Genomic DNA, 27,752 nt, shown 5'->3' on the forward strand with positions numbered 1-27,752 from the left:
GAGTCTTATCTGGTAAAGCTGATGATGAGTGAGGACTGCACAAGTGAGGAGAGGCAAGAACACTCCTCTCATCAGACCACGCAGGGCAGATGTCTTTCTCCTGAAATTGTGGAACCCATCAAAGGCTACAAACATTATCAAGAGCAAGAAACTGTCCACTACAGATGCAGGGTTATGTGGCCTCAGCAATCATGCTGACATAGTCTGAGCACCTTCAAATGGTGACAAGCAGCTAAAAAGGCTTCAAAGAAACCAATAAAAATTCTCTTTCAATACCTAGAGTTATATAAAAGGCTGAAAAGAATACCTTATTAAACATCTGGGGCAGAAGTACACATCTAGGTGGGAAGCACAGAGAGAAATGAAGTCAGCAAAATTAGTGAGATAGCTTTTACACTGAGATCATAGTTGTTTTCATGGAAGGCTTAGAGAAAATTTGAAAGGGGCAAAAGAAAAACAATCTTCAGTTTTAATACATTTGATATGTTTAGGTTTAGACTGCATTCAGTTTAAATATACCTTTCACTACACAACCAGAAAACTGAAAAACAAAACACAAAAAATTGTGTAAGGACATCATTCCTTTCAAGGCATTCCTACAGAGACGAAGACACCAAAATAGCTTCACTAGGCTAGAGCTCTCAACCCAAGTTAGGTCATTTTGGGCCTTGTTTTGGGTTACCTGTTCAGCAGACATCTTAACTCGCCTTGTCTGTAGGTCTTGATGCAGTGAAGGCTGCAGCTACAGGGGCAGTCAGCACTGCGAAGCTGCTCACCTGGTACAGTCTTCTCATTATGGCTCCCAAGTCTTTAGCATGGAAACCTGACAGGGTGGTATTCTCTGGACGGTGCCTGCTCTTTTCATCTAAGATCTGCCTACTCTTTTCCTCTCACTGGTTTGCATATTCACCTGTATTCACCTATTTGAAATCCCTGACTGACTGAGTGTAGTAGTACCTTGGCAGTACCTTAATAGTAAGATGGAAATAAACCAGGATGAAAAAATCATCAATACTCAAAGCTAAGAATTCCTAACCTCATGAATTCTACTCACCTGTCTGCTGTGCAGGCTGTGGCAGTGGTTGGTTTAGATGTGAATTGTAATGGACCGAAGGGACTGGACGATACTGAGGCTGATTAGAGTGGTAATGGCCTGGAGCACAGTAACAGGCTGGCATCTAGAACAAGGATTGAGGGAAAAATAATTATTTTTATTTGGAGCAGAAATCTTTATTTCCTTGTCAGAAATATCAGAGTATAATGAGTAATAATTCTCCCCATCACTAATCATCTGAAAACTGATTTTCCTTTGCTTTAAGTTTACCTGAAAAAAAATTTAAAAATTTCAAACATGTAGTATACATAACAAAAGATATATACCAATTTCCCCACTAAATTAGATTTAGTAGATTTAACTTTTTTGGTCACATTTGTTTCAGATTTTTCTGTTACAAAACCAAATACTACTGAAATACTTAAAGGCTCACTTCCAACATTCCTTTGCTCTACATGCCATAGAAAAAGCATCATTATCTTATAGATGGTGTATATCATTCCCATAAATGTTTTTAAACTTCTAGAGTCTGTGTGTGTGTAACATATTATCAATCATCTATGTAATCTAGACTTGTTGAGAATTTTTTAAATGCACATTTATGGTTATTCTACATAAACTTCATGGGCTTTCCTGGTGGCTCAGCTGGTGAATCTGCACCTAGGTTAGATCCCTGGGTTGGGAAGATTCCCTGGAGAAGGGAAAAGCTATCCACTGCAGTATTCTGGCCTGGAGAATTCCATGAACTGTATAGTCTATGGGGTCGCAAAGAGTCGGACATGACTGAGCAACTTTCATGCACTCATTCATATAACTTCATGCAGCTTATTTTGCAATTAACATTATTTTTGAGACTCATTTTGGTTAAAGCATGTATCGGGAGCTCATTCAAATTTACCTGCTGAGCTGCTATCACCACATATGTAAGTCAGTTTATCCTTTCCTACACATTCACATTAGCACTGATTTCATTCTTTAATTTTTCTCATATTTCTAATGCAAATTAAAATGTCAATACACATTTTATTTGTCAATTATACTTTAATAAAGCTGGAAAAAATGCCAAGAAGACTAGCCTGATTTAGTTTTCCACCCAAAGCTATTTGTATCAGTTGTGAATTTCTCTAAACGTAATCTGATCTGGTTTGGGGTGAAGAATAAACAATTAATCTACTGATATGGAAGTATGTGGAGAGTTAACTTCATTAGGTTCATAGGCTCTCAAGTTCTGCTCTTCTGATTGGGCTACTTCTAAAAGAACAGAGCTCTGTGGCGATCTTACAGAGAGCCCATTTTGTCTGGAAACCAGACAAGCACAGAATTCCTGAATCAGTTATAAGCCAAGAATCTTCTAAATTTTCTGTAATATTTGTTTTTAAAACATTATAGACATAATACACATGTGATTCCTTAATTTTTCCTGGAGGTATCAGGAAGTAACAGATATATCTGCATCTAACAAGGTCAATTGATATTTAAAGATAAGAGGACTAAACACTCCAATCAGACTGAATAAATCAGCAAATATCAATTATATACTGAATTTGAATGACACACTTTAAGTATAAATGGTGCATATAGGAGAATGGAATAAGACCTATTATCTAAGTGCTAATCAAAAGAATGCACTAACACTTTTACAATCAAATTTGGTATTGACTGCTATACTTAAAATGGATAACCAACAAGGTCCTACCTTATAGCACAGAGGATTCTGCTCAGTGTTATGTGGCAGCCCAGATGGGAGGGGAGTTTGGGGGAGAATGGATACATGCATATGTATGGCTGAGTCCCTTTGCTCTCTACCTGAAACTATCACACCACTGTTAATCAGCTATACTCCAATATAAAAGTTTTTTGTTTTTATTTTTAAAAAGGATGCTTAATTCACCATATTAAAGTCACATTACAGTATGTTTCAAGACAAGCAACAGTACTAGAGACAGAGAAAAACATTTCATAATAGTATGAGTCAATACATTGGGAAGATTATACATTCAAATACTATAATACAATATGATAGAATTTAGAAACAGACAAAACCACTATCATCTATTGATAGAATTAGACAAAAATTAAATAAGGATGTAGAAGATCCAAAAGTATCAAACACATATACTCAGTTGATACTGCTGCTGCTAACTCACTTCAGTTGTGTCTGACTCTGTGCAACCCCATAGACGGCAGCCCACTAGGCTCCTCTGCCCCTGGGATTCTCCAGGCAAGAATACTGGAGTGGGTTGCCATTTCCTTCTCCAATGCAGGAAAGTGAAAAGTGAAAGTGAAGTCGCTCAGTCATGCCTAACTCTTAGCGACCCCATGGACTGCAGCCTACCAGGCTCCTCCGTCCACGGGATTTTCCAGCCAAGAGTACTGGAGTGGGTTGCCATTGCCTTCACTGAGCGTATACTAAATGCAAAAACAATATGAGAGAAATTAAAGATGACCTAAGGACATGGAAAGATATTTTATGCTCGTTAAGACCAGAACATGTCACAGTTAAAATGACAATATAACACAGAACCATTTACAGATTCAATGCAATCCCTATCAAAATTCCAAGGCCTCTTTTTCAGAAATGGAGAAGCCATCCTCAAGTTCATGTAGAACCGCAAGTAAGCTAAATAGCCAAAACAATCTTGAAAAAGAAGAACAAGCTTGGAGGACTCACACTTCCTGATTTTAAAACTTACTAGAAAAAAAAAAAAACAAAACTTACTAGAAAGGTACAGTAACAAAAACAGTGTGGTACTGACATAAAGATATAGTATAAAACAGTGTAAAAGTGACAGTTCAGAAATAAACTGTTACATTTATGATCCAACTGATATTCAACAAGGGTACCAAGATTATTTAGTGGGCAAAGAATAATATCTTTGGACTTCCCTGGAGATACAGTGGGTAAGAGTCCCCCTGCCAATGCAGGGGACATAGATTTGATCCCAGGTTTGGGAAGATGCCATACGTACCAGAGCAACTAACCGCGTGCGCCACAACTACTGAGCCTGTGTGACACAGCTACTGAAGGCTGTGCGCATACAGCGTGTGCTCCACAACGGGAGAGGCCACTGCAATAAGAAGCCCGTGCACTGCAACTAGAGAGGGACCCTCCACTCTTTGCAACTAGAGAAAGCCTGCACGCAGCAACAAAGACCCAGTGCAAAAAAAATAAGAATAGTATCTTCAATAAGAAGATAAAGAGATATACACATGCAAAAGAATGAAGCTAGAACCTTATCTCATACCATATACAAAATCAAACTCAAAATAAATGACCTATATATAGGAGCTAAACCCATAAACTCCTTTAGGAAATAAAGGAGGGAATTCTATCCAACTCATTTTGAAATCAGTACCACCCCGGGCACTACAACCTGAAAAAGGGCTTATAAGGTAACTACAGGTCAGTATCCTTCATGAAAATACATGCAAAACTCTGTAAGAGAATACTGACAAATCAAACCCAGTGATATACAAAAAAGATAACTATATCATGATACATATATATCATAAGGTATGTTCCAGAAATGAAAGGTAGTTTAACATTCAAAAGTCAGAGTAATTCACTGTATTAATAAAGGGGAATAAAACCCCACATGATCGATCACCTCAATAGAGGCAGAAAAAAAATTTTTTTTTATAAGTTAATATCCATTCATGGTAAAGACTCTCAACAAACTAGGAATATAAGAGAAACGTACAAAAAAAATCCACAGATAATTTCACAGTTAATGTTGGAAGACTGAAAGCTTACCCCTAACACTGGGAACAATGTAAGCATAGGTACTTCAAAACATATTTAAGTTAATACATGGATTCTAGAGATTTTACTTCCCTCTCCTGTGAGTATATTCAACAGTGGCACACTTAGCTAATGCAATAACGCAAAAGAGAAACAAAAGGCAAAGAGATTGGAAAGAATAATGTATGTAGAACAATCAAATTTAGAAAGTCCACAGGATAAAAAGATCAATATACAAAAGACAATTTTATTTCTACATATTAGCAGTTAACAAAAATAAATAATAAAAATAAAAAATAAAATTTTAAAATAATATCCTTTAGAATTATCACTTTAAACATTCAATATTTAGGATATATTTTAAAAACTATATGTAATACTTGTGTAATGAAAACCACAAAATACGATTGACAAAAAAATTACGGAAGATCTAAATAAATGGAGAGGTAACATATTTTTGCATAGGCCATTCAACAGTGTTAAGACGCTAGTTCTCCCCAAACTGATCTGTTTCTTCTTAAAATGTACCGTTTTATTTTCATAGTGCATTTACTTTACTGTGTTTCTCTTAAGCTAGTTAAAACAAAACAAACCTCTAAGAGTCAGAAGGGAACTCAAAGATTACATAGTTTAACCCTCCAACTGAAGTATCTATCAGTCATGTGGTTGTCTAGAATGCATTCTAGAGTCTCCAAAAGGGAAGATGGCTGACAAGTTTTGGTCACACATTCTCACAAGGTTTCTCCGTGCAAAATTAAGTTCTCTAAAGTTAGAAGATGAAAAAGCAATGTACCTGTGGAGAGGGCTGCTGAATATACCCCTGCTGCTGGAGCACTGGCTGGCTGACAGGATGACCAGAGGCAGAATAGCCCGGAGCAGGGACTGGCTGCCCAGGCGGTAGGGGAGGAGGTGGCGGCGGTGGCGGTGGCGGTGGTGGAGGGGCTGCTGTCATGATATAACCAGACTGCTGTGGGGACTGAAGAACAACAGTGGACTGGAACATGGTGGCATGAGGGTCAGAACCATCTGTTGATGGCTGGCGGGCAAGACTCATGTGGCTAAACTGAGACCCAAGGTTGTCCTGCTAAAAAAGGGAGAGACCAGAAATCAGTAAGCTTTCCATACACAGACCGATCTTATCAAAGAAAAATACTTCATGTATTTTAAGAAGAGTTGCAGTAGTATATATTAATATCATGGAAATTCTATATCTATAACAAGCATGATTTAATAGAAGAACAGCTTCAAGAAAACTGTAATTCTGAGGCAGGAAGGTAGCAATATTACAATGCTGTCAACTCAAATTACTTATAAAATATATCTCATGGAAATGTATAGCATGCAGAAAAGAGTAGGGTATAACAGCATTTCACAATAAAAAAATGAAGACACTTATTTAAAATGAAGATTAAAGGCACACTTTTATATTAGGCAACTAACATTTTCTGAAAAGACTTCAAAGACCAGGAGTCTAGCCAGGCATGGTACTAATTACTCTTTAATACCCTTCTTCCCAGAAGGTAAGAAGAGTCAGGTTCTATGCATTTCTGTAGTTCCTCCCATACCTATCGATCAAATACAGTAGCAGAAATGAAATATATAAAATCTACCCTCTCTGATCTTCTCTCTAATCTCAAAAATAATTTGGTTATCAATTCTATTTTTCCTTGGTGTTTTTTGGTCTACTCCTTAAATCAGATGCTAGGCAAAGGTAAACCAGGTGACAGTTTCCTATTGCTTTTGCTACTTGGAGAACAGGCAGTGGTGTCAAGAAAAGGCTACAATTTATATTATCTGACTCAACAAAGTAAGGACCAATTCTGACTTGTCTACATAGTATCAACTGAAATGACTACAAGGGGGTTAAAATAGCATTCCCTTGTTGTCAAGGAGCCAGATTGGCAATAAGGTGCATCACATTTTGCTGAGAGGAAAAATTTGAAAAAAGGAAAATTACTTAAAAAATTGTGGCAACTGAGTTGTCAAAGTTGACATGTCTACAATTTCTATAATCTGCTTGTTTTTGCAAAGTAAATTAAGGCTATGGAGATGATAAAGGATTGGAAAAAAGGAAACCTGACTTAGTGACTGAAAACCCTTCTCAAATGGTTGTTCTGATTTAGTCCAGCACTACTCACCTAATTCAATGAATAACTTCAGAAGAGGAAAATATACCTAAAAATGCTTACCAGCTGTAATGAAAATGTATGTCCAAATATTTTAAAAAGAAATACCATAATGATTGATATATCCCATCATTACAGTCATCTTGGTGAAAAAGTCATTTTCTTACTCCAACCATCTGCCATTTTTCAAAACATTTTTGAGGCTTTTATGTTATTTTTTAAAATGTTCTCAACCTTCTCAATGCTGGCAATTTCATTTTCTCAGACTGAAAGTGATTTTTGAAAATCATTCAGAGCCAAGGCTGGTAAATAAGGTTGCCCTGCAGCTCAAAACAAAAACACCCTCAACAAAACAAAACATTTAAAAAAAGTGTTGAGTGATTTTAAGAGACGTCTTATAATTTAACTTGGATGCAATTTCAAAATGTGATGACCGTACAGTCTGAAAAGTAACAGCATCACTGGGAAAAAGTACAGGTGATTAGGTAGATTCAACTTAATGGAAGGAAATTAACATTTACTGAATATCTATTCCATTTTAGGCACTATGCAGGAGGTACTTTATATTGTGGTCCCATATGTTCACTAACTAGAGATGGTCATTACTGAGCTCTTACTGAAAGGTATAACTTGGGGCATGCTTTGGATTAAAGGAAGTACCACTACTTTATAGTCATAGATTAAATATCTAGAGATTTTGATGTCTTATGAAACTGGAAGCTCCAATTCACCCCAATGACTAAGTTTTTTCGGACCTGGTGGGGAAAGAAAGTCTAAACCCAGATGAAAGCTGCCACCCCAGGACTACACAGATCTACACCAGCCTCAATAAGAAGAGTAGTTAAAACATCTTAGGACCTGAAGATTATTTCAGTATGAAAAACAAGGAAAATGTTAGGCTTTACATAATTGCCAAAATAAGCCAATATAACAAATATTTTATGGAACAGAATAAATTATTTCTAATACAGCTTAAAAAAAATGCTTTTTCAAAATATATGTATCCCTGACTTCAGAAAATCACAAAAGAACATATCACATTAATCACATTCACAAGGATTTATCACACATATACCCATAGAAACAACGCAGGACGTGAATAGAGATATAGTACCACGGAGTATTGCTGAGTGGGTGAGACTGGCAGGAGCGGGGATGGGTAAGGGGCTGTAGAGTACTGAACAGGCTGTGAAGAGGGCTGCAGAGGACGAATAGGCTAAAGAATAACAGGTTGGCAAACAATGTTAATGTCAGAATAAAATGTTAGAGAAGAATTACATAAAATGGAAAGTTACAGTTTTTTGGCAATAGCTTAAAACTACAAAGTCATCTTAAAAACAATATAGGAAACAATAAAAACAATAGTAAGTGAAGAAACTCTACATAGAAAATTTCTGAGAACATACATTTAAATTTAAAACATAATTAGAAAATAATTTTTTCATAAAAATATTTGATTCACTACAACAGGTAATTTAGATATTTCAAATGTTATTATCCTACAAGACCCTTGGGTTAGGTCAGTAAAAGCAAACCCCTTTATTCTTTCTTCCTGGTTTGATGAAGGGGCTGCTCTATAAACATTAAGCAATAGAATTTTTCTTCTATTCTTATTATCAAACAGTATAACAAACATAATATCTATGTCGAGTATTCTATTTGACAAGGCATGATTACTGTTTTGGGACCAAAGTGCCTAAACTTTAGCAATTTTTCAAGGAAAATATACTGTAGGTACCATTACAAATAGCCTAAAGAAAACACACACACAAATAGATCTCTTCTATATAAGGAAGATACATACAGTTTTCTTCTAACTAAAAATTTTTATTGAAAGAATATTAGAAGTTGAGAAACTATACTGGGCCTTTGAACAACTCAGGGCTTAGGGACGCTGACTCTCTGCAGGGTCAAAAATCTGGGTATAACATGGCTGGCCCTACATCTGCAGATTCCGGTCCACGGATCCAAATAATCACAGATCATGTATACTGTAGTATGTACGTGCTAGGAAAAACAAAAAAATGTGTATAAGCAGATCCTTGCAGTTCAAACTTGTACAAAGATCCACTGAAGTTCTTTGAAATTTTACTAACAAAATACTCCTGCATATCAGGAAAAAAAAAATCAAGTTTTACGTTTCCCAAGGGTACTCACAGGTATTATTAAAAAATGAAAGAAGTTTCAATCATATTTAAATTTTAGGGAATACACCTGGCTACTGACAGGCAAATTAGTTTCCCAATCTTACCTTTATGTAGTTTGTTACAAAGAACTAATATACATATTTGTTTAATAACTATCATAATCCAGCATACAGGTGACAATCTGTTTAAGTCACCTGCATACCGTCATTTAACATTTGAATCTCTCTCTGGACAATACTTTTGAGGAGTATACTTTAACAACTTCTCTCGTGGCTCAGACATCTGACTACAATTGTAAAGCATCTGCCTACAATGCGGGAGACCCGAGTTCAATCCCTGGGTTGGGAAGATCTCCTGGAGAAGGAAATGGCAACCCACTCCAGTATTCTTGCCTGGAGAATCCCATGGACAGAGGAGGCTGGTAGGCTACAGTACATGGAACATACTTTAGAAATGCAAAATTAACCAAATAGGGTTACTCAAGGAATAAACTAGACAAGAAGAAATTCCTATGATTAAGACATATAATGCTGAGCTGCTCTTCCACCACAAAATCAAGTTTCTAAAACATGAATGGCTTAGAGTAGTTTAGAATTACACACATACACAAAACACAAAAAATCTACAGTTAAAGTACTAAAAAAAAGCAAAAGTTTAAAGATCTAAAGAGTAGCCACTGACTTCTCACTAACCTCTTGAAGGTTAGTGAGAAGAAATTAGCAAGCTCCCTAATGGATGACAGCATGTACCACACCAAATGAGGTGCAGTAGCTTTAAAACTACAAAGTACAAGCTCTTCAATGTGTTATTAAGTCAGACAACCATAAAGACACAACTTTCTTCCAGACAACTTAACCTACTATGTAAGTGTCAGATGAAACAAAAGCTTTAGTCTGCTGGAGAATAAGAGAAAGAGGAGTAATATGAACACCAAGGGTATGATTTTATGTCTGCCAGAATGTCAAGTGGTAATGAGAAAAATGTGGGCTGGGAGACTGGCTGATTAAAGTGAAACTCTGACAACTCTAAGAAAAGAAAAAGCCTTAGAATGTCCTGTTTTTCTACTTCAGTTGCAACTGGCTGCAAAACAGCATTCACTTAAAGTGACTGGTTTCAAGAATGTGGCCCATCTGAAGGCTTTGGAAATCATGGCATTATTTTGTTTGGTTAGCTGAAATTTCATGGGTGGATTATCTCAGTGCAAAAGATCGTTAGTGAGTATCATTTGTTCATCAATTCTCTATTCTTGTATTCAGTGAAAAATTACCAGAAGCACTTGAAGTAATGCCAGGAAGAACAGCCATGGAGTTTGATACATACCCCAAGATTTCAAATTATAGTCTAAGATATCGTTTCTAAAGTAAGCTGCCTGTATCTTTTAGGACTGTCTCTTGAAACTAAATCAGACAAAGCTATTTCTAAGAGATAATAATCTGAAATATATAACTGTAGATCAAACCTTAGGATTTTTTTCTGAAGCTGCCAGACTATTTCCACTGAATTAAATCAAATGAAAATCTGCCCTGTAAAACTCCTGATGAAATATATAGCACTGTAAGATGACCATGTGATGGCAGATTAAAGAGAAACACTTCAAGACCAAGTTGAATGAAACCAAGACAGAAAAGGACAGTGAGGGAGTTTTATTCTGTCTAATAGCTACCTGAGTGCATGTAATCAAATGAGGTTGGGAAGTTAAAAAACCTACAAGTCCAACTTTAGGGAAACTGCCTTGCCTAATAAGGAGTCTTAATTGCCAGAGCAGTAATTATTTAGTTAAAAAATATGTGATAACTTCATCAAACTGCTCATACATTTTTCACTCCTGTAATACAAACAATTTAAGCTGTGAACAAAACTAATAAAACTTCTCCAGTTCAACTTTACCACTGTACTTCTGTCACAAAATATTCTCCATGTTCTCACTAGTGGAATACTTAAGATTGTCTTCCAGAGAAAAAGAGGTGCAAATAACTGTGCAAACTGTCTTTGACATGCTATACAACCTTTTAAAAGACAGAATGAAAGTATGAGTTTACACTGGAATAATCAAGTCCAGTAAGAACGAGTAACACATCTCTAGAAGAAAAGCCTGAATGTGAAAATATATGTGGAAACTCTAAACATTTATACAAATTCAAAGTATTATTAAAAGTGCTTTTGATAATTCTGACTCAAGTATCTTTGTCTTTATTTTTCATAGGGTAGGTGGGATGGAGAGTACCTTGAAGCAACAACTCAGTTTCTTATAAGTGATTGATTTGTTGAATTTTAAAACAACTCACTTTGTTCACTGGAATAATGTATAATCTTAGTTTTGATTCCTCTTGTCCATTTCCTGCTACTGTGAAACAGGGATAAAATACTCACCACACAGGATCATGAGATAAAAATTTCCCTTAGCAGAAAAGCCCTTGAAGTTAACCTCTCCCTAGGAGCAGTGAGTGGGACATCATTGGTGGAGAATATTAAAGTTCTAAGAGATACTTACTTGGGCCATGGCAGTTATAATTAGTGAAGTTAGCCCCAAATATGCAAAGGTAGATGAACTTAGCATTATGTAATTGTGGATATGTGCACCTGTGAGAAAATGTGATTAGCTGCTTGTTGTTGAGGTGGTGGGGGTGGCAGAGGTGGCTGTGGAGGTCCAGGCACTTGGGTTCTAACTGGTTGTTGCGTCATTGGAGGATTATACACAACTGGACTCCCATCTGGGTTTATGAAGGGCTGACCTGAAAATTTTAAGAATGAAGGAAAAAAATCACTTACAATGGAGACTGAATATAGGTCATTCTACAAACAACTTATAACATGTTCAATCCTTATTCACAATTCCAAAGGCCTCAAGTTTCTGAAAACCAAAGCTTTTTCTTCTTAGCCTGGAAAGCAAAGTTTGATTTTACATGAGGCTATTTCTAGTCTTTGTATCTCCCACTTAAGAGTAAATATTCAAAAACTTTGCTGCAGTGTTTCACTGTGGTGCTGTCACTCCAGAATCCACTCAGATTATATTATAGTACACAGTATTTTCCAAAAAATTTAATTCTCAAACACCCCTTGCTCAAGGAATTGAGTTACAGGATTATGTAACATCTCAGTTTTGAAGGGAAAAAACAAAACAAAACTTGACTTTGGGATACTGGAAATCCATTAATTAGCCTGTTAGATGGGAAATATTTAACATATAGGTCACATTGCATATATTTAACTAGTAAGATTAAAACCTGATGAAAATTAAATGGCTGATAACTTCAAATTTCAAATTGTGGCTTTGATGGCAGTGTCCTAATTTCATAGATTCTAACTTGTTAAAATTAGAAAATAATCTAAAACTAAATAATTATCTAAAATAACTTCCTTTTGATTTCAGTGAGCTTTATTCATAGGCAAAAAATAAAATGAGAGGATACTTCAGTATTGATTTTGAGGCTTATTGGTTATCAATTACTGAAGGAATATTTTAAGTAACTCTCTACACATAGATTCTAAACAACTTTTTATTACACGAAGTAATATTTTTATTGTGGGAAAATAACCAACAAATATAGATCAAAAGGAAAATAAATTCCCCATAACCTTACAGTTAATTTGGATACCTTCTTCCAGACTTTTTTCTCAATGCACATACAGATTCAAAGATTAGTATTTTTCCATACTATACACTGAATGACTAAAAAAAAAAACTGTACTGTTAAAACAATTATGAAATAAAGAGATCATTGATTATGATACCCTTTTAGGATAGGAAAAATATAAAATAAGAGAAATTTGACTGAATAATAGTGTCTTAAATAGCCCCCCAAACATTCTCTCTTTTTTTTAAAAATAAGTTTGTGACATTTAATAAGATAATATTTGGGAGAGAAGAATATATTGTTCCATTGCGATCAAGTGGGAAAAGTTCTCCAAAGTCAAATTATTTTCATCAGTTAATATCCTGACAATTTATATGATGGATATAGAGAACTAAAGCGAAATCATGCTGGGAATTTGTGGATTGTTTATTAATTTTTAAAACAATGGTAGATTAGACTTGAATGAAAGTATGTTTCAGCATAATTTAAGGACTGCTTGAAAAAAGCTGGATGTGTTGTAATGCTTTTCTCAAAAAAAGGTCACTTTTGGACTAATTTAAAATTAAGTATACAATTCAATTTCAGGTTGATTAGTTTCTCACTTTATAATTTCCTACTCAATTTACACTTTCATGTTTCCAAAAACATATTAACTAATGTTTGGAATGAAAAACAATAGAAAATAGTAAAATATTAAATCATCTTGTATCCTGCTCCAGGAAAATAGGCAGTTTAGTTACATAACAGACCTAAAATATCAAAAGATAACCATTATAAACCAAAACTGAATTTCTTAGGAGTCAGTTTCCTATGCTAATTTAATTTGTTTCTTAGAAACAAAAGATACAAATGAGATCTGAAGGTAACATATTCCAAGCCAAGGTTTTTTCTACAACAAACAAAAGGAAAGTTTCAGGAACACTCCGAGACCCTGACCCTCTATCTGGATCTACCTTGACCAACAACTACCATGCTAGTCTGACCACATCAGCTAAATCTGTGAATATTTAAGGAAGGTTAACAAATGGTTTAAGGTTGTTTTTATTATCTAACTATATGATTGGGCTATGTTGTTTTGATTATAAACCAAGACTTCTCTTGACTTAAGAAAAAAAATTAACATATATAATGGCTGCAGTTTCTTAATCTCTCTGAGGTTCAGTCTCTTTATCTGTAAAAGTAGATTTCACCTAACAGGATTATTATATGTAATGTATTTAAAGCACAACACAGTATATGGCATAAAGCACAACACAGTATATGGCACAGAGTAAACACTCAATAAACACAAAGTACTACCTCCTAACTGCAAACAATGTGTTGTCAATATTAATTAACAATGACTACTTTTTCATTAATAGTAAGATGTAGCTTATAATAGCTTTTCCTCAGTAGAAAGCAATTACCATATTCATAAGGACAATTACTTATAGGTCTTTTCACTACATTATAAAAGAAGTAAGAGCTGTTAATGTTCTCCTTTTTCATGAAATGTATACTATTTTCCCCAGGATGAAATTCTTTTGAATAAAGCTCTTTCAAAGGTGGTGGTTGCACTTCTAGGAAATGAACTGTTTCATGATTTGACCTAAAAGACAACGTCACCAATGTCACAAGGAGAAAAATATTTTCTGATATAAATATGTCTTTTAACATTCTCTAGCATAAACTGTTTTTAATAAAGTTCTAGGGAAAATGCTAATCACTCATGAAAAATAAAAAGCTGACAACATATATACAGATAATACATTTAATATACATTCTTTAATTTTCAGATAACTCCTGACATCTCAACTGAAATAAACCTTTTTCTGGATACCAACCTGTTTGAGGGTTGATCAGAATACTGCCAGGTGGTATGCCTGCTGCTTCCAAGGGAAGCAAAAAGAAGCTTGTGCTAGGAGATGCAACTTGCCCATTTAGGCCACCATCAAAGGAAAGAGAACTATGAGTGCTGACAGCTGGATAGACGACAGGTGCACCGTGAGAAGACTGGCTAAGAGCTGTACCTGGGAGAGGCTGCTGGATGTGTGAGAGCGAGCCCGTGGATGACCCTACACTACCAGAAGACTCAGAACCTAGGGAGGAGTAATAAAAAAGGGAGTTTTTAAAACCTTATATAAAGATGCAGGCTTTAAATACATAACAATAAAATTCACACTGCATAACATGCAGTTAACACATAAAAGCATGAATTATTTTTGATTTACTGTACAACTTTGCCTCCCCTCCCCACCAAAAATAAGTTTAATACACCAAGACTTATCACATTAAGTTGTCAGGTAAGTCAAAGCCAAAGCATGCAACTTAAGCAAGTCTATAATAATATCAGGCACAGACAGCCACAAAAAACACATTGCCGACATTCCCAAAAGGACAAAGTTATATACATTTTTACCTTTAGATTAACACCTAGGAATATATAGATTATAATATTCCCCCAGGACAAACAACTTAGCACAGCCAAATGCCCAAACCTCTTATATCAGAAACCCCTCATCTATAAGAACACAGAAAGATTTAAGAGTAGTGTAGGAAATAACAAAAACAGTAAATTCTCTACCAAATACCAAGAGAAACAACTGCCAAGTTTCATTGCATACTTTCATTTTCAGCTCATAATCATAGCATCTTCCTACAATGTACAGTCAACTTTTAATTTTTATCACAGCAAGGGACAAAGATAGAATAAAAATATTCCAAGTAATTATATTGCTGCTGCTGCTGCTAAGTCGCTTCAGTCGTGTCCAACTCTGCGCGACCCCACAGACAGAAGCCCACCAGGCTCCCCTGTAACACTAGCTTAAATTTTTTTACTATACTTAATAAACTAATTTGATGTATAATGGCTAAAGGGAGACAATGAAACAATGAAGAAACGGAAAGATTTTGATGAATTAGGTTAATTAGGTTTTAAAAAACAGAATTGAGTCTATGAGAATTAATTTTTCATGAAAGAAGTAAACAAATATGATACACTATATAGATTTCTCTGAAGGATAACTTCTATTTTACATTGTGCCAAAATAACTGTTTCCAATAACTATATGAAAAATAAATATACTTATTTTCATCTCTGAAGATAATATAGATTATAAATAGTACATGTTCTTAAAATGTTTTGATTTGGCTGTATGTCTAAATGACTTTCTCAGGACACATGAGTAGTTTTATTATGACGACTTGATGACTAAGTGACCATTTATCAAATAAATGCATATTTGGTACATATGCATATTTCTTACATTAATAAAACTTACCTTTCTTTGGTGATATATCATATACACTAAGACATTTTAAACATCCACATTATATGTTAAAAAGATGACAAGTGCAATTCAAAAACCTTAAGAATTTAAAGCACTCAGTTATATAGTCAGAGATTAAAAAATACTGTCACCTTCAAATTTACACCTCTCCCTTCAACTGTTATCTGTAAAACTGTATGTCTAGGCTGTACCCAAAAGGATAAGGAGAGTGCCATTTCTGATTTTCCTGATTATTTTGGGATAAAAATAAAGATCCATGAGGATCCTAAAAGAGACATAAACTTCTTTAGTATTGAAGCCAGTTAGTGAAAGTGAAAAGAGTAAATGCTATGAGCCTAAAAGTTATATAATCTAAAATAAAGAAGCTTTAGAATGAAAATGTTACTGAAATTTCTACTCATCTATAATAATTATACTGTATTACATTTCTTTAGTTTGACAATTTCTCAAAAAGTCTCAGCAATTTTATACATTTTTTGAACAGCAAGTGAACTTTATCATGAAATGCAAACAATAATATGATAGTAGTTGTTGAATTTCAGCTAATAATGGTATTAGCTAAAAATACAATCAATGTTAACTAATCCTACGTGAGAAACCACAGCTTCTAACTATAACTAAGCACTGAAGGATTTCCAATCACCTAAGGCACTTAAACAAGAGATGACATTTCATTAACCAACCTGATTTAAGTTTACATCACAGTGGAGGATTCTTATTTTAACTGATGTCTGTGAATCTGTCTCACAGAGAATAAATCCTAATGTCAATACACATATTACCTTATAAGTACTTTGGAGGTGCTCAATGTACTACTGATAAGAATCTTTTATTTAAGGATAATTACAGAAGCCATATGATAAATGCCAAGCCAACATTATGGAAACTAATGTTTGACTGCACAGTTCTAAACAGATATTTGTACCTGTTTTTGAAAGCCTGCCTATGCTTTTGCTGCTTCCAGAACTATCACCTCTTGTCAGAACTGAAATTCCACTGAAGCTGCTGGCTTTGGTTACAGCAGGCTTGAAGTTTCGGAGAGAGCTGTCTGAATCTGTGCTACTCCAGGGCCGTGGTTCAGAGTACTTCAAATCATTCTCAGTGCTGCTTTGATGGCTATTTGTTGATCTTCCTGAAGCATCTTTATTAACTCTGTAATTTAGAAATAAAACTTTGAAAAGCCAATAGAGACAAAAAGGAAAATTATGAAGGAAAAAAAAAGCTCTCAATTTTCAATACTGTACTGCATGAAAACATGCTTCCAATACCTAAATATCTGGCGCCTCTGCTGAGTGCTATTAGCATCCTCGTCTTGGATTCTGTTGGCATTTTAATAAAACATTTTTACTTTTATTAGCGTCAGTCAGACACTTACCAAAACAAATGTTAAATTCCTCACCTTTTGTCAATAATATAATTCTCTTGGGAACACAGGGACTAGAAAGAAAGAACAGATATAAAAAGTTGAGCATTTGTCAAATAATGCCATCTGTAAACCAATGATGACAACAAAAATCATGTGTATTAATTAAAATAACAATAGTTACTCCCGGTCCTCAAATCAAACATGGTGGTAAGGTACACAAATAAATGATAATGAAAAATCTTTTTGGCTTGGAGATACTATGCTTACTTTTAACAGACACATGTTTTTGAAACAATGCATTTCTGTTGTACAAAGTAACTTGAAATTCAAATATTGTTTCCAACAAGTAAACCCATTTTCACTGTTAAATATTCAAGATAAATACACGTCTGTAGATTCCATCTTATTCACTCAACAAATACCTTGATCAGTTCTGCTTTGGCAGTAGCTGTAGCAGTGAACAAGCAGCTATGCCTCAATGTAGCTTATACCCAAAAGCCTCCCAGTGCTAACAACCTGACTCAGATAGCCATCATTTTTGCATCTTGTATTAATTACAAGTCTTCTAGTTTACCAGCTATCAGTTTTGCTCCTTTCATCCAATTTAAACAGCAAAAGCCATAGAAACCTCTCTGATCATGACTTTCCACTCCTTAATAGCTCACTGATCTTCTAGTATTTAGTATTAATTGCTCAGTTGTCTATGACTCTTTGCAATCCCATGGACTGTAGCCTGCCAGGCTCCTCTGTTCATGGAATTCTCCAGGCAAGAATTCCAGAGTGGGTTGCCATTTCCTTCTCCATGGAATCTTCCCAACCCAGGGACTGAACCCAGGCCTTTTGCATTGCAGGCAGATTCTTTACCTTCTGAGCCACCAGGGAAGCCGAATCTTCTAGCACAGGGGTCAGCAAACTACAGTCAGCTATCTGTTTTTCTAAATAAAGATTCACTGGAGCACAGCCATGTCCATTCATTCACATATTGTCTATGGTTGCTTTTGTATTAATAATGGGAGTTTTGAGTTGTTGCAATGAAGGCTATATAGTAGGAAAGCCTAAAATACTCATTATTTGCGCCGTAAGAAAAAGTCTCCTGAACCCTGCTCTAGCTAAAAACTCAACTCCCTGCACTAGATTTCAGGATCAAGCTGAAATAAGATTCCTACTAATTCTCCAATTGAAACTTCCCTCATTTCCTGCCCCCTAGGCCATAATCCAGGTGGATTATGAATTCTTCAGTTCCTCATGAGTCTAGCTCTCCTTTATCTCTGGCCCCTGCAGATGCTGACCCTGGACATGGAACATTTCAATCCTTCAGGTATCCTCTTAGAAGCTAACTCTTCCTCTCACTCCAGAGTTCTGGTTTTTGGTGCATCTCTACTGTGTTCCCTATTTCACCTTCATGTTTCTATACCAATTACACACTGTATTGTCATTATCTCAATACTCATCATGGGTAGAGACCTCATTCATCTTACAATTACAGAGGAAAACAGATCTAGATTAGGCCCTGAGAAGACCTAGGGTGAATCTTGTCATTTTCTAGCTAGATGATCTTTGTCTATTTTACTTAGACTTCTGGAGCCTCAGTTTCCTCATCTGTGAATATAAACAGTGATACTGCATATAGGGCTGTTTGGGAGATAATTTATTGTAAATGTGCATGGATACATTTATCTAGTGCCCAGCAAAGTACCTACTACAGGTGATCAATAAGATTTGTTGAATATTATAAACTTTTAACTGACAGTCTAGACTTTAGTGTCATTTCCTTTTTTTTAATACAGAGAAAATTTCTATCTCTGAAAGTATTAACACAAATTACATATATTCTTATATCCTTGACTGCATAGAGCAGATCTTATATCCTAGTACTGCATAGAGCAGATACTGGTAAAACCAAACTGATTCTCTTCTTGAATCTATGTGTAAAATAAGCAGCCACTTAAAAGATCCATATAATCACATAAAAGTGGAAAGTAAATATTAATTTAAAAAATCAATTAGCTTTACTTTAAAAGAAACAAGTTATTTATCAAGAAAAGCCCACTAGCAAGTAGGATTTAGGGCACATGATTTTGTAGATAGTGACCAATATTACAAAAATCTCCATTCTGTGAGAGGAAAAAAATACTATATAAATATATAAACTATATACTCAGTCCAAAGTACTACTTCTTAGTTGATCTGCTTCCAACTTTTGAAAAGTACACATAACTGCAGCAATATAGTATTTTACAAACTATTAAATCATTAACATGAATAGGAAAGACTATAGTATTTCTAAAAAGATGACTTTATATGTAACAAATGTAGCTGAAAGTAAATATGATCAATAGATTAAGGGAGGAGTGAATAGGCAATTAGCATATATTTAAACATGAAGACCTAAATATAAGTCAGAACATACATCTTGGGAAAATATCCGGTCTCTAGCTCTCTGGTACTCTTCTTCTCTTTCTTCTATAGATTTGCTTCGTCTGTCATCTTTCAAACGTATTCTCATCTAAAGAAAAGAGAACAATTAATCTTGGGGAAATGATCTGCCAGGATAAGTCCAGCATCTATAAAAATGCTCCAAATGTGCTAGGTTACCTGGTTATCATCCTTGTCAAAGCTAGAGTTATCTCTCTTGAGGATATATCGTTTCTGAAAGTCTTCACCTTTATCATCCTTAATATGTTCAGTAAATTTCTGATCGGGTCTAAAAAATAAACCAAAAACCAAGGGAACAAAACATAAAACAGTTAAATATTACATTTTATGAAAAGTGGTAAAAATAATATGTTCTCACTCACTGGTGCTTTTATAGATACTTATGTTATCTCAGTTATTCCTCAAAAATAATTTTATAAGAAAACGTTAACTATCCCACGTCATGACTGAAAGGATATATGAAATACACTGTGGGCTCTGGAATCTGACTGCTTAGGTTCAAATACTCAGCTTTAACATTTAGTTGCTTTAGTTACTTATTAACCTTTCTTTTCCCTACTTTCCTCATTACAGTCTACCTACTTCATAAGGTTGTTCTGAAGATGAATTAATAGATGACCAGGACTTAAAACAGTAAACAGTAGACGTTTGTTATTATTATAAATACTACTGACAAAACTGAGGATCAAATGACTAAAGCAACTGTCCAAGATCAGGGGGCAAGGAAATGACTGAGCCATAGTTGGAGCCCTGGTATGTAAGCCTGTCTATTCTCTTTGCATTGCCTCCTCTAATTCAAAGAAACAATTCTGGAACAAAGGAAAAAGTATAGCACAGTATCTTATGTTACACTCTTACAGTACCTGCTCTGATGTTACATAACCAAATATGTTGTGGTTGAATTTAATAAAACTTAAGAGACTACTTCAAAATGCTACCAAGTTACCAAGTATTCTTAATTATAGCGGGATACATCTTTGTTTTGTATTAACTGAAACAGGTTAAAAAGAGGTTTTTAGAAGGTTCATGTTATGACTTAAAGTAATGATTATGAACTCTTAACAACGTATTTCATGGCTGATTGGTTTTTCCTCTATGGAAATGCTGCAAGTTCTACCGGGATCCAGAAAACAGATGGAATGCTGTTGCTCTTGGAAAATTATAATCATATAAGATTTCATTTTCTGACATATATTCTCAGCTACAATAAATTAATTCATTCAACACTCCTGAGACTTAATATCATTCTATTATAAAACTGAAATATGTGATCTATAAAAAATATATTTATAGGCAATAAAGAAAGGCTAACTGAACTAAGCAATTTTTTATATATACTTAAAATATATATTATGTAGTCACATAATTTATTATGGGTACCTTAAATAAATTTCTAAACCAGATAAACCTGAGTAAGGATATCTTCAGCAAACTTTGTAAGATATTTCATTATACATAGTAATTAAGTAACACTTCTGAATATTTGTTTTAACTTAATGAATTTTTAAGAGTACTGTATCTACAGCCTGTCAAATGATACAAAGATTTTAAATGAGAATTATCTAAGTAAGCTGAAGAAATCTTTATTTTAAAATATATTTAGATATGTGAAACAAACATATCTCCACATAGAGCTATACACAGAACTAAAGAGAAAAATAAAGAGTAAAAAAAGAGAAAAATTCCATGGCCAAACTGATGAGAAAAAGACTGCTTTCTTAAGGAATTTGAAAGATTATCTATTTAATCCTGACAATGGCACTATACTGTTATTTGTCACATGATTGCCCCACTGGTTTATATCAACTATTTTTGCAGCTGTTCAAAATCACGTTTTCTTTTTCAAGCGGTTTGTACTTGGGTGAGAGATGTTATTCCAGTATGACTGTAAGATTTAACCAAGAGCCTGGCAACTTTTCTAAGAGCAGCTGGATTCCCACACCAAATAGCATTAGCAGGCATTTCAGCTAACCTTAAGACTGTCTTACCTCTGTCTTTTATAGATGCCTGAATTTACTGCCCTGCAATCGCCAACTTCCCGCTCCAATGAGACACCCCAGTGGACACCGGGTTGTTGACATCCACAACACCACTGGTTCAAGGCTGGAGCGGGTAATCTGCCTATGAGGAAAAGGCAAGTTTGTTTTTATTCAATGTGGAGCAGTTCTCTAAGGTTTTCTGATTTACATCCTTCTTCATATTCCAGAAGAAAAAAATAAAAATACAGTGTAACTTCAATGATCTGAAATGTCTAGTTATAATTATGCTATTGATCCATTCTTCTTTAGGTATCAATACATTATAAACATCTGTGTTTAACTAAACTCTTGACTACCTGGATAAAGAGAACCCTGATATCATGTGTAGCATTCAAATAACTGAGGTTACACTGCATTGAAAACCTTAGAGAGTCACCAGTCGAAATGTTAGTCAAAATGCCTGCTAATGAACATGTGCTTGGGGTATCCAGCAGCTCTGAGTAATGTTGAAAGGTATTGGTTAAATGAAGTAGATTTCTATTCACCTTCAGTCCAGCTCATAGCTTACAGTTACTGTCCCACCTTAGTCATGATATAACTAACTAGGAAAAAGCTAAAAGATATTTAAAAAAGACTAAAAGATAGGCAGTAGACAATTAAATCAGATTCACATTTGCAGGTAAAACTTAATCCCTGAAGAAACACGGGATCCTTTTCAAAGACAGCTGTCTTCATTAATTTAATTTTAGTTGTAGTAACAATCATTTAAAAAATACAAGCTTCCACCAATAAATATACCTTTTGGACAAAATACTATTTGAAATGGAAGAAAACCAACTTAGTTCAAGCAAACAAATATGATAGCTACAAGGGTAAAGACCATTATAACAAAAGAGAAATAAATGAATTAAATATAATTGTACAAACCAAATGGTTCATAATAGACAGAACCTTGAGAAGTCTAGCTTCAAGGAAGGAAGAAAAATTATGAACTGAAAAGCATTATTTATGGCATCTGAAGCTGACTGCTGCTCACAGATCCACTGCTGTCACATATGAAATTAATATGGAAAATTCTTTTGATAGATCACCATGAAGAATTTTAGCTGAACTCAACAGGTTGCTTTAGGATTAGTTTTACTAATAGACAAAAGAGGTATTGTGAACATATAACTTTAGGTGCCTCTGCATTGTGCCTTTTGCTCCCAAATATCAGCACTGATTATCTATTTTACCATACTACAAAGCTAACACTTTTTAAAGCAAATGATTCCTCTTTACTTCTTAAAATTTTTTGCTAAGTCATACATAGCCCAGAAGGGTACACAATATTATGGATAATATTGGATTAACCAACCAATAGTCCCACTGTCCTGAGATCTGTGGAAGAAAAGAACCAAAAATAGAGGTGGAAAAGACAGTGAAATGATAGAAAATTAGTGAAAATATAAGGGTTTTAAAGTTTGCTTTTTCCTTTTAAATTTGCCTGAAGTTGGCCGTAGCTATTTAAATTGTACTAATTTAAAATCCATAAGAAAACAGTTATTAAACATCACTGACTTCATGACTTTTGAGGGTTTTCCTACTTTCTTTTTAAAAAAGCAATCCTCATTCACCTGTCTCATTTCAGTCACCTGTCTTATTTCAGTCCAGACTGGTGCATTTTACATCTCGTGAGCAGAGTGTATTTTTTAGACCTGTCACATAAGGCGATACATCACAAAGCTGAAGCAGGCTGCTAAAATATGTGGAAAACCTGAGATAAAAGATGTTACAGAAAGATAAAGAATTATCACACACACATATAACAACCTTTCTTGATACTTACATTCTTGTATTGCTAGTTTTGTTTACTATGACAGCCTTCCCACTCTGATCAACATTGTGGTCTAATCCAAAGTAAGCGGCGACTCTGTGCAAGAGCATCCTATGGTAAGATGTCATTGGGGGAAATTTTTTACGGGGAGACCTAGAATTAGAAGAAAGACTAATTTAGCAGATATTGAATAACTGTGATGACAATTTATTTTCTTGTTAAAGGTCAGGACTTACTCATTATTACCAATGAAATCTAAAATTTCTTGTTCCAATTTCAACAGCATCATTCTGTCCCTGAAACAAAATATGAAAAATCATAAAACTTAACACTGAAATAATCATAAATGTTGAATTTACAGGGCTATATATATTTTTATAAAACCTGTACACTGAAGAACATTACACACTTGATATATGCCTTCTAAAAAAGTAATATTTTAAAAGAATAAAGATGACTTTTTAAAAAAATTTATGGAAAATTTCACACATACACAAATGTAGAGAGAATACCATCCAATTTCAAAATTATCATTATATTATCTTGATCTGTTAAGTACTACTGTATTATATTAGATTGTTTCGCAAATACATGGATTATAACAGAATATTAGTCTTTATCCCTTACTCAGTAAAGTAAGAAGCAGCAAGAAAACAGACATCTTTAGGTAGGCTCATGACTTTGTTACCATGCTCAACTCCATAGAAACAGTACTCTAAAGAACATGCAATGCCAGTAACAACAGGAATACTCCAGTGGGAATCCAATGCTAGTATATAAATGGAACTACAGCAGAGAAGTATGAACTATATTACTAATCCTAACTCAGAGGAAGAAGACTTCAAATTATTCTAAAAATCACTATAATACATTTTTAAGATTTGGGGAATTTTTTTGATAAAATACCAAAGTGAACCAAATATCTCCAATATTAAAATAAATAAGGACACTAGGGAGCACCTGCACGTGCTCCTTCAGACCACTAGGGTCCTATTTAGTGCACTTACAAAACAAGTTGCTGGTACCACTCCCCGAAGGACCTCCTTGCTCACACACCAAGAACACAGCTCAAGAGAGTATTCCTGTGGTCACTAAATTTCATGTGCGTGTGGGAAAAACAAAACAAAAACAAACCTCAAGAACCTCAGAGCTAGAAGCAGCTTTACAGAAGCAGCTTTCTGTTTCTGAAATTTTATAAATCAAGAAAACTAGGCCAAGAGGTTAATGTTTCCTTCTCAAATAAACACTACATAGTGGATCCCTCTCAGATTCTAAGGGGAAAGTATGTCCTCTATTTCCCCTGCTTAAGTCGCTTGAAAGTCTATACATCAGCCCTGAGTTTGATCTATGTTGCAAAAGTAGTCTTATAAAGCTGACTAATATTAACCATACATGTTTTTATATCAATTGAAAAAAATCAAGAGAATAACATGCGTAAGTGGTGATTTTAAACCCGAAGTGGAACAGGATTACATTTTAATACAAATTTCAGCAACATTCAATTTTTTTCCTTCAGTATACTTCACCTCAGCAAGTGGCACCACCTTTCACTCAGCATACTGTACTAGAAGTACCTTTTTTTGCCTATTACTATGCTTTTCCAAATCCTCCCATGCAGTTAATTACAACTGCAAATTTTATCTATATTTGATCTATTTTTCTTCTTTCCACTGCCAACACTGTGGATCCAAGTATTCAGGATTGTGACTTGACCTCTATGATAGTAGTATATTATCTCCCTGTATCTTCCCTTGTTCCCTCCAAATCTGTTTTACCTGGAACATCCATAACAATCTTTTAAAAACACAAATGTGAAGACATGTCATGGTGTGTGATAAATATTTATCACAGGTTTCCCATTGCTCTTAGGTTAGAAATGAACATCTTTTGTAACATGGCCCATGGGGCTTCCTTGGTGGCTTGGTGGTAGAGAATCTGCCTGCCAATGCAGGAGATACGAGTTCAATCCCTGGGTCAGGAAGATCCCCTGGAGGAGGGCATGGCAACCCACTCCAGTATTCTTGCCTGGAGAATCACATGGACAGAGCTGGACAGGCTACAGTGCATCGGGTCACAGGGAGTCAGACACAACTGAGCACCCACACACACTAATTCAATGTGCCTTACAAGGCAGGTATGACCTTCAACTATCTCTTTAGCCTCATCTCCTGCCCCTTTCTCCCCAAACCTTCATCATTTTGGCTTATCGCTATAGTTCCCAAGCTCCTTCCTTTCACAGGTTCCTCAAAGATGCTGTTTCCTTTGCCCAGTACCTTTTTTTTAAAAAACATTTATTTATTTGGCTGCACCAGGTCTTAGTTGCAGCATGTGGGATCTAGTTCCCTGACCAGGGAGGGAACCCAAGCTGCCTGCATTGGGAGCACAGTCTCAGTTACTGGACCATCAGGGAAGTCCCTAGCACAGCTTCTTACATTCTTTTTTAGAACCTGTTTCTTTCATACCTTTTAAGAGTATTTATCACAATTACTTTTATATAGTTGTTTGTGCTATAGTGAGGAGCTCAACAAATCTGAGTGGAATAAATTAATCAGATTATTTTACCAATGTCTTTTAATGTTTTTCCTTAACATTTTAGGGGAGGATGGGAAATTTTTATTTACTTCATAAGGTTTTCGCTGAAAAAGACTTACTTAATGTTAAGACTCTTTTCTTCTAATGTTTTTGGGGGTCAATTTGTCTTGACATGGTAAAATTTTCTAATGTATTTTATACACTTATTGTAGGGGGAAAAAAGGAATCGGAGGCAGGCAACTTAATAAGCATTCATGAAACCGTGCATTTAATTTGGTTCCTCTGTTTGAGCTAAACAGCAAGCCTACAATATGTGAAATATTCTAAAGAAATTTCTGTTGTCTCCATGAAAGAAAACAAAAACCTAACAATTTTATTAGTAATTGACACAAATTCAGGCTTTTCCCCCTTTTATATGTAGATTTATGGGTTGCAGAGGATTTTCTATTATTACCTGGACTACATACTATTAAATTAAGTTCCCCTACTTAGTTTACTAAATTTTTAGTTAGCAAAAAGTAAAACTTGTTAGAAAAATAGCCTTCCTAAGTTCTCAAGATTTACACTTCCTGCCTTGTATCTGCTACAGCTTAGTCCAAGTTTCCAAATTTTCAAATCTGTCATCAAGGTTAGATATCTTGATAATGGCCATAAGTCAAAAATTAATAATCCTTTACAGAATCATTACATACAGTACTCAAACTAACAGATCCATAAATTAATTTTCATACGGCATAGGTTTATTAGCACATGAACTTATAGGCACACATAGAACTTGTCATTGTATAATCTTTAAAAGAAACCAATACATGCTATCTGTTATTAAAGAAATATATAAGAAAAACAAAGATCTCAAGCAAATTGACTAATAAACTACCTGAAGTTAAAATGAAGGGACAATAATCTTTTAGTTATTAGTGTTCTAATCATTATACCAGAACTGACTTTTGAGAAAGTATGTGCTGGTACACAAGTGGCAAATAAAAGAAGAAAACAAGAATGCTTGCTTTGACCATCCCCTTCCCAGTGTTCTATATGAACGGGGTCAAATATCTGCAACAGGCAAGAAGTATGATGATTTAAACATTACCTCTAATAAAAGTAAACTCAGAAAATATTTCAAGCACAGAACAATTGCATGATGTTCCCCAGAACAAAACTGCTTACTTAAAAACATATACTCTTAGAATTGATCCATGGGGCTGCTCCCCTCCATTAGTGACACAGTTGCCTGTACTGTCCATATTTCTTCAGTATATTGTAGAATTTACAGAAAATGGTTATAAAATCAATACAAAAACACGTATAAAAACCATGTCAGTGAATGTAATCTCTATCTTGGGCAACTGCAGGTTCCTGGGTTCTAATCTAGTAATGACTATTTATTACAATTTTTGAAAGTATTTCTTAAAACAGGAATTACAGATAAACGGTTATTTAATACCTGAAGTTAAGTTTATTCATTGGGATGAGAACAAGATTTAAGGACCTGAAGGAAAATTTTGAAATAAAATGTAGACTAGATTTTAGTATGATTCAAAATAAATCTGCTTAACATCTAGAATGCTCTGAAGTTCTAGTGAAAATTTGCCAGACTTATTACTAATTTTGTGCCACCTATGTCTGGCAATTAATGGTGTGTTTCATTGAGAGAACACAGAGCCATCAGGCAAATCGTTTTTCTCACAAAATTTAACATTAGCTACAACT

General features: G+C 34.8%; 1 protein-coding gene across 18 annotated transcripts in view; it reads right to left on the reverse strand.

Annotated features, from left to right (window-relative positions):
* Positions 1 to 27,752, reverse strand: part of R3HDM1 (R3H domain containing 1) — a 162,946-nt gene that overhangs the window by 42,278 nt on the left and 92,916 nt on the right. For 9 of the 18 annotated variants that reach the window (XM_061439167.1, XM_061439174.1, XM_061439141.1 and 6 more), the window contains 12 exons: positions 23,747 to 23,806; positions 23,523 to 23,663; positions 19,875 to 19,983; positions 19,690 to 19,785; positions 17,313 to 17,350; positions 17,182 to 17,232; positions 16,839 to 17,065; positions 14,468 to 14,722; positions 11,650 to 11,801; positions 8,037 to 8,138; positions 5,590 to 5,880; positions 1,055 to 1,178 (listed from right to left, as the gene is read on the reverse strand). In XM_061439167.1, coding sequence (XP_061295151.1) covers positions 1,055 to 1,178; positions 5,590 to 5,880; positions 8,037 to 8,138; positions 11,650 to 11,801; positions 14,468 to 14,722; positions 16,839 to 17,065; positions 17,182 to 17,232; positions 17,313 to 17,350; positions 19,690 to 19,785; positions 19,875 to 19,983; positions 23,523 to 23,663; positions 23,747 to 23,806 — 1,646 coding nt within the window. The remainder of the gene's footprint in view (positions 1 to 1,054; positions 1,179 to 5,589; positions 5,881 to 8,036; positions 8,139 to 11,649; positions 11,802 to 14,467; positions 14,723 to 16,838; positions 17,066 to 17,181; positions 17,233 to 17,312; positions 17,351 to 19,689; positions 19,786 to 19,874; positions 19,984 to 23,522; positions 23,664 to 23,746; positions 23,807 to 27,752) is intronic. The other 9 variants (XM_061439235.1, XM_061439228.1, XM_061439251.1 and 6 more) reach the window with 5 other exon arrangements.

The sequence above is a fragment of the Bos javanicus genome, chromosome 2 (genome assembly GCF_032452875.1).
Source record: "Bos javanicus breed banteng chromosome 2, ARS-OSU_banteng_1.0, whole genome shotgun sequence".
Lineage (NCBI taxonomy): Eukaryota > Metazoa > Chordata > Mammalia > Artiodactyla > Bovidae > Bos > Bos javanicus.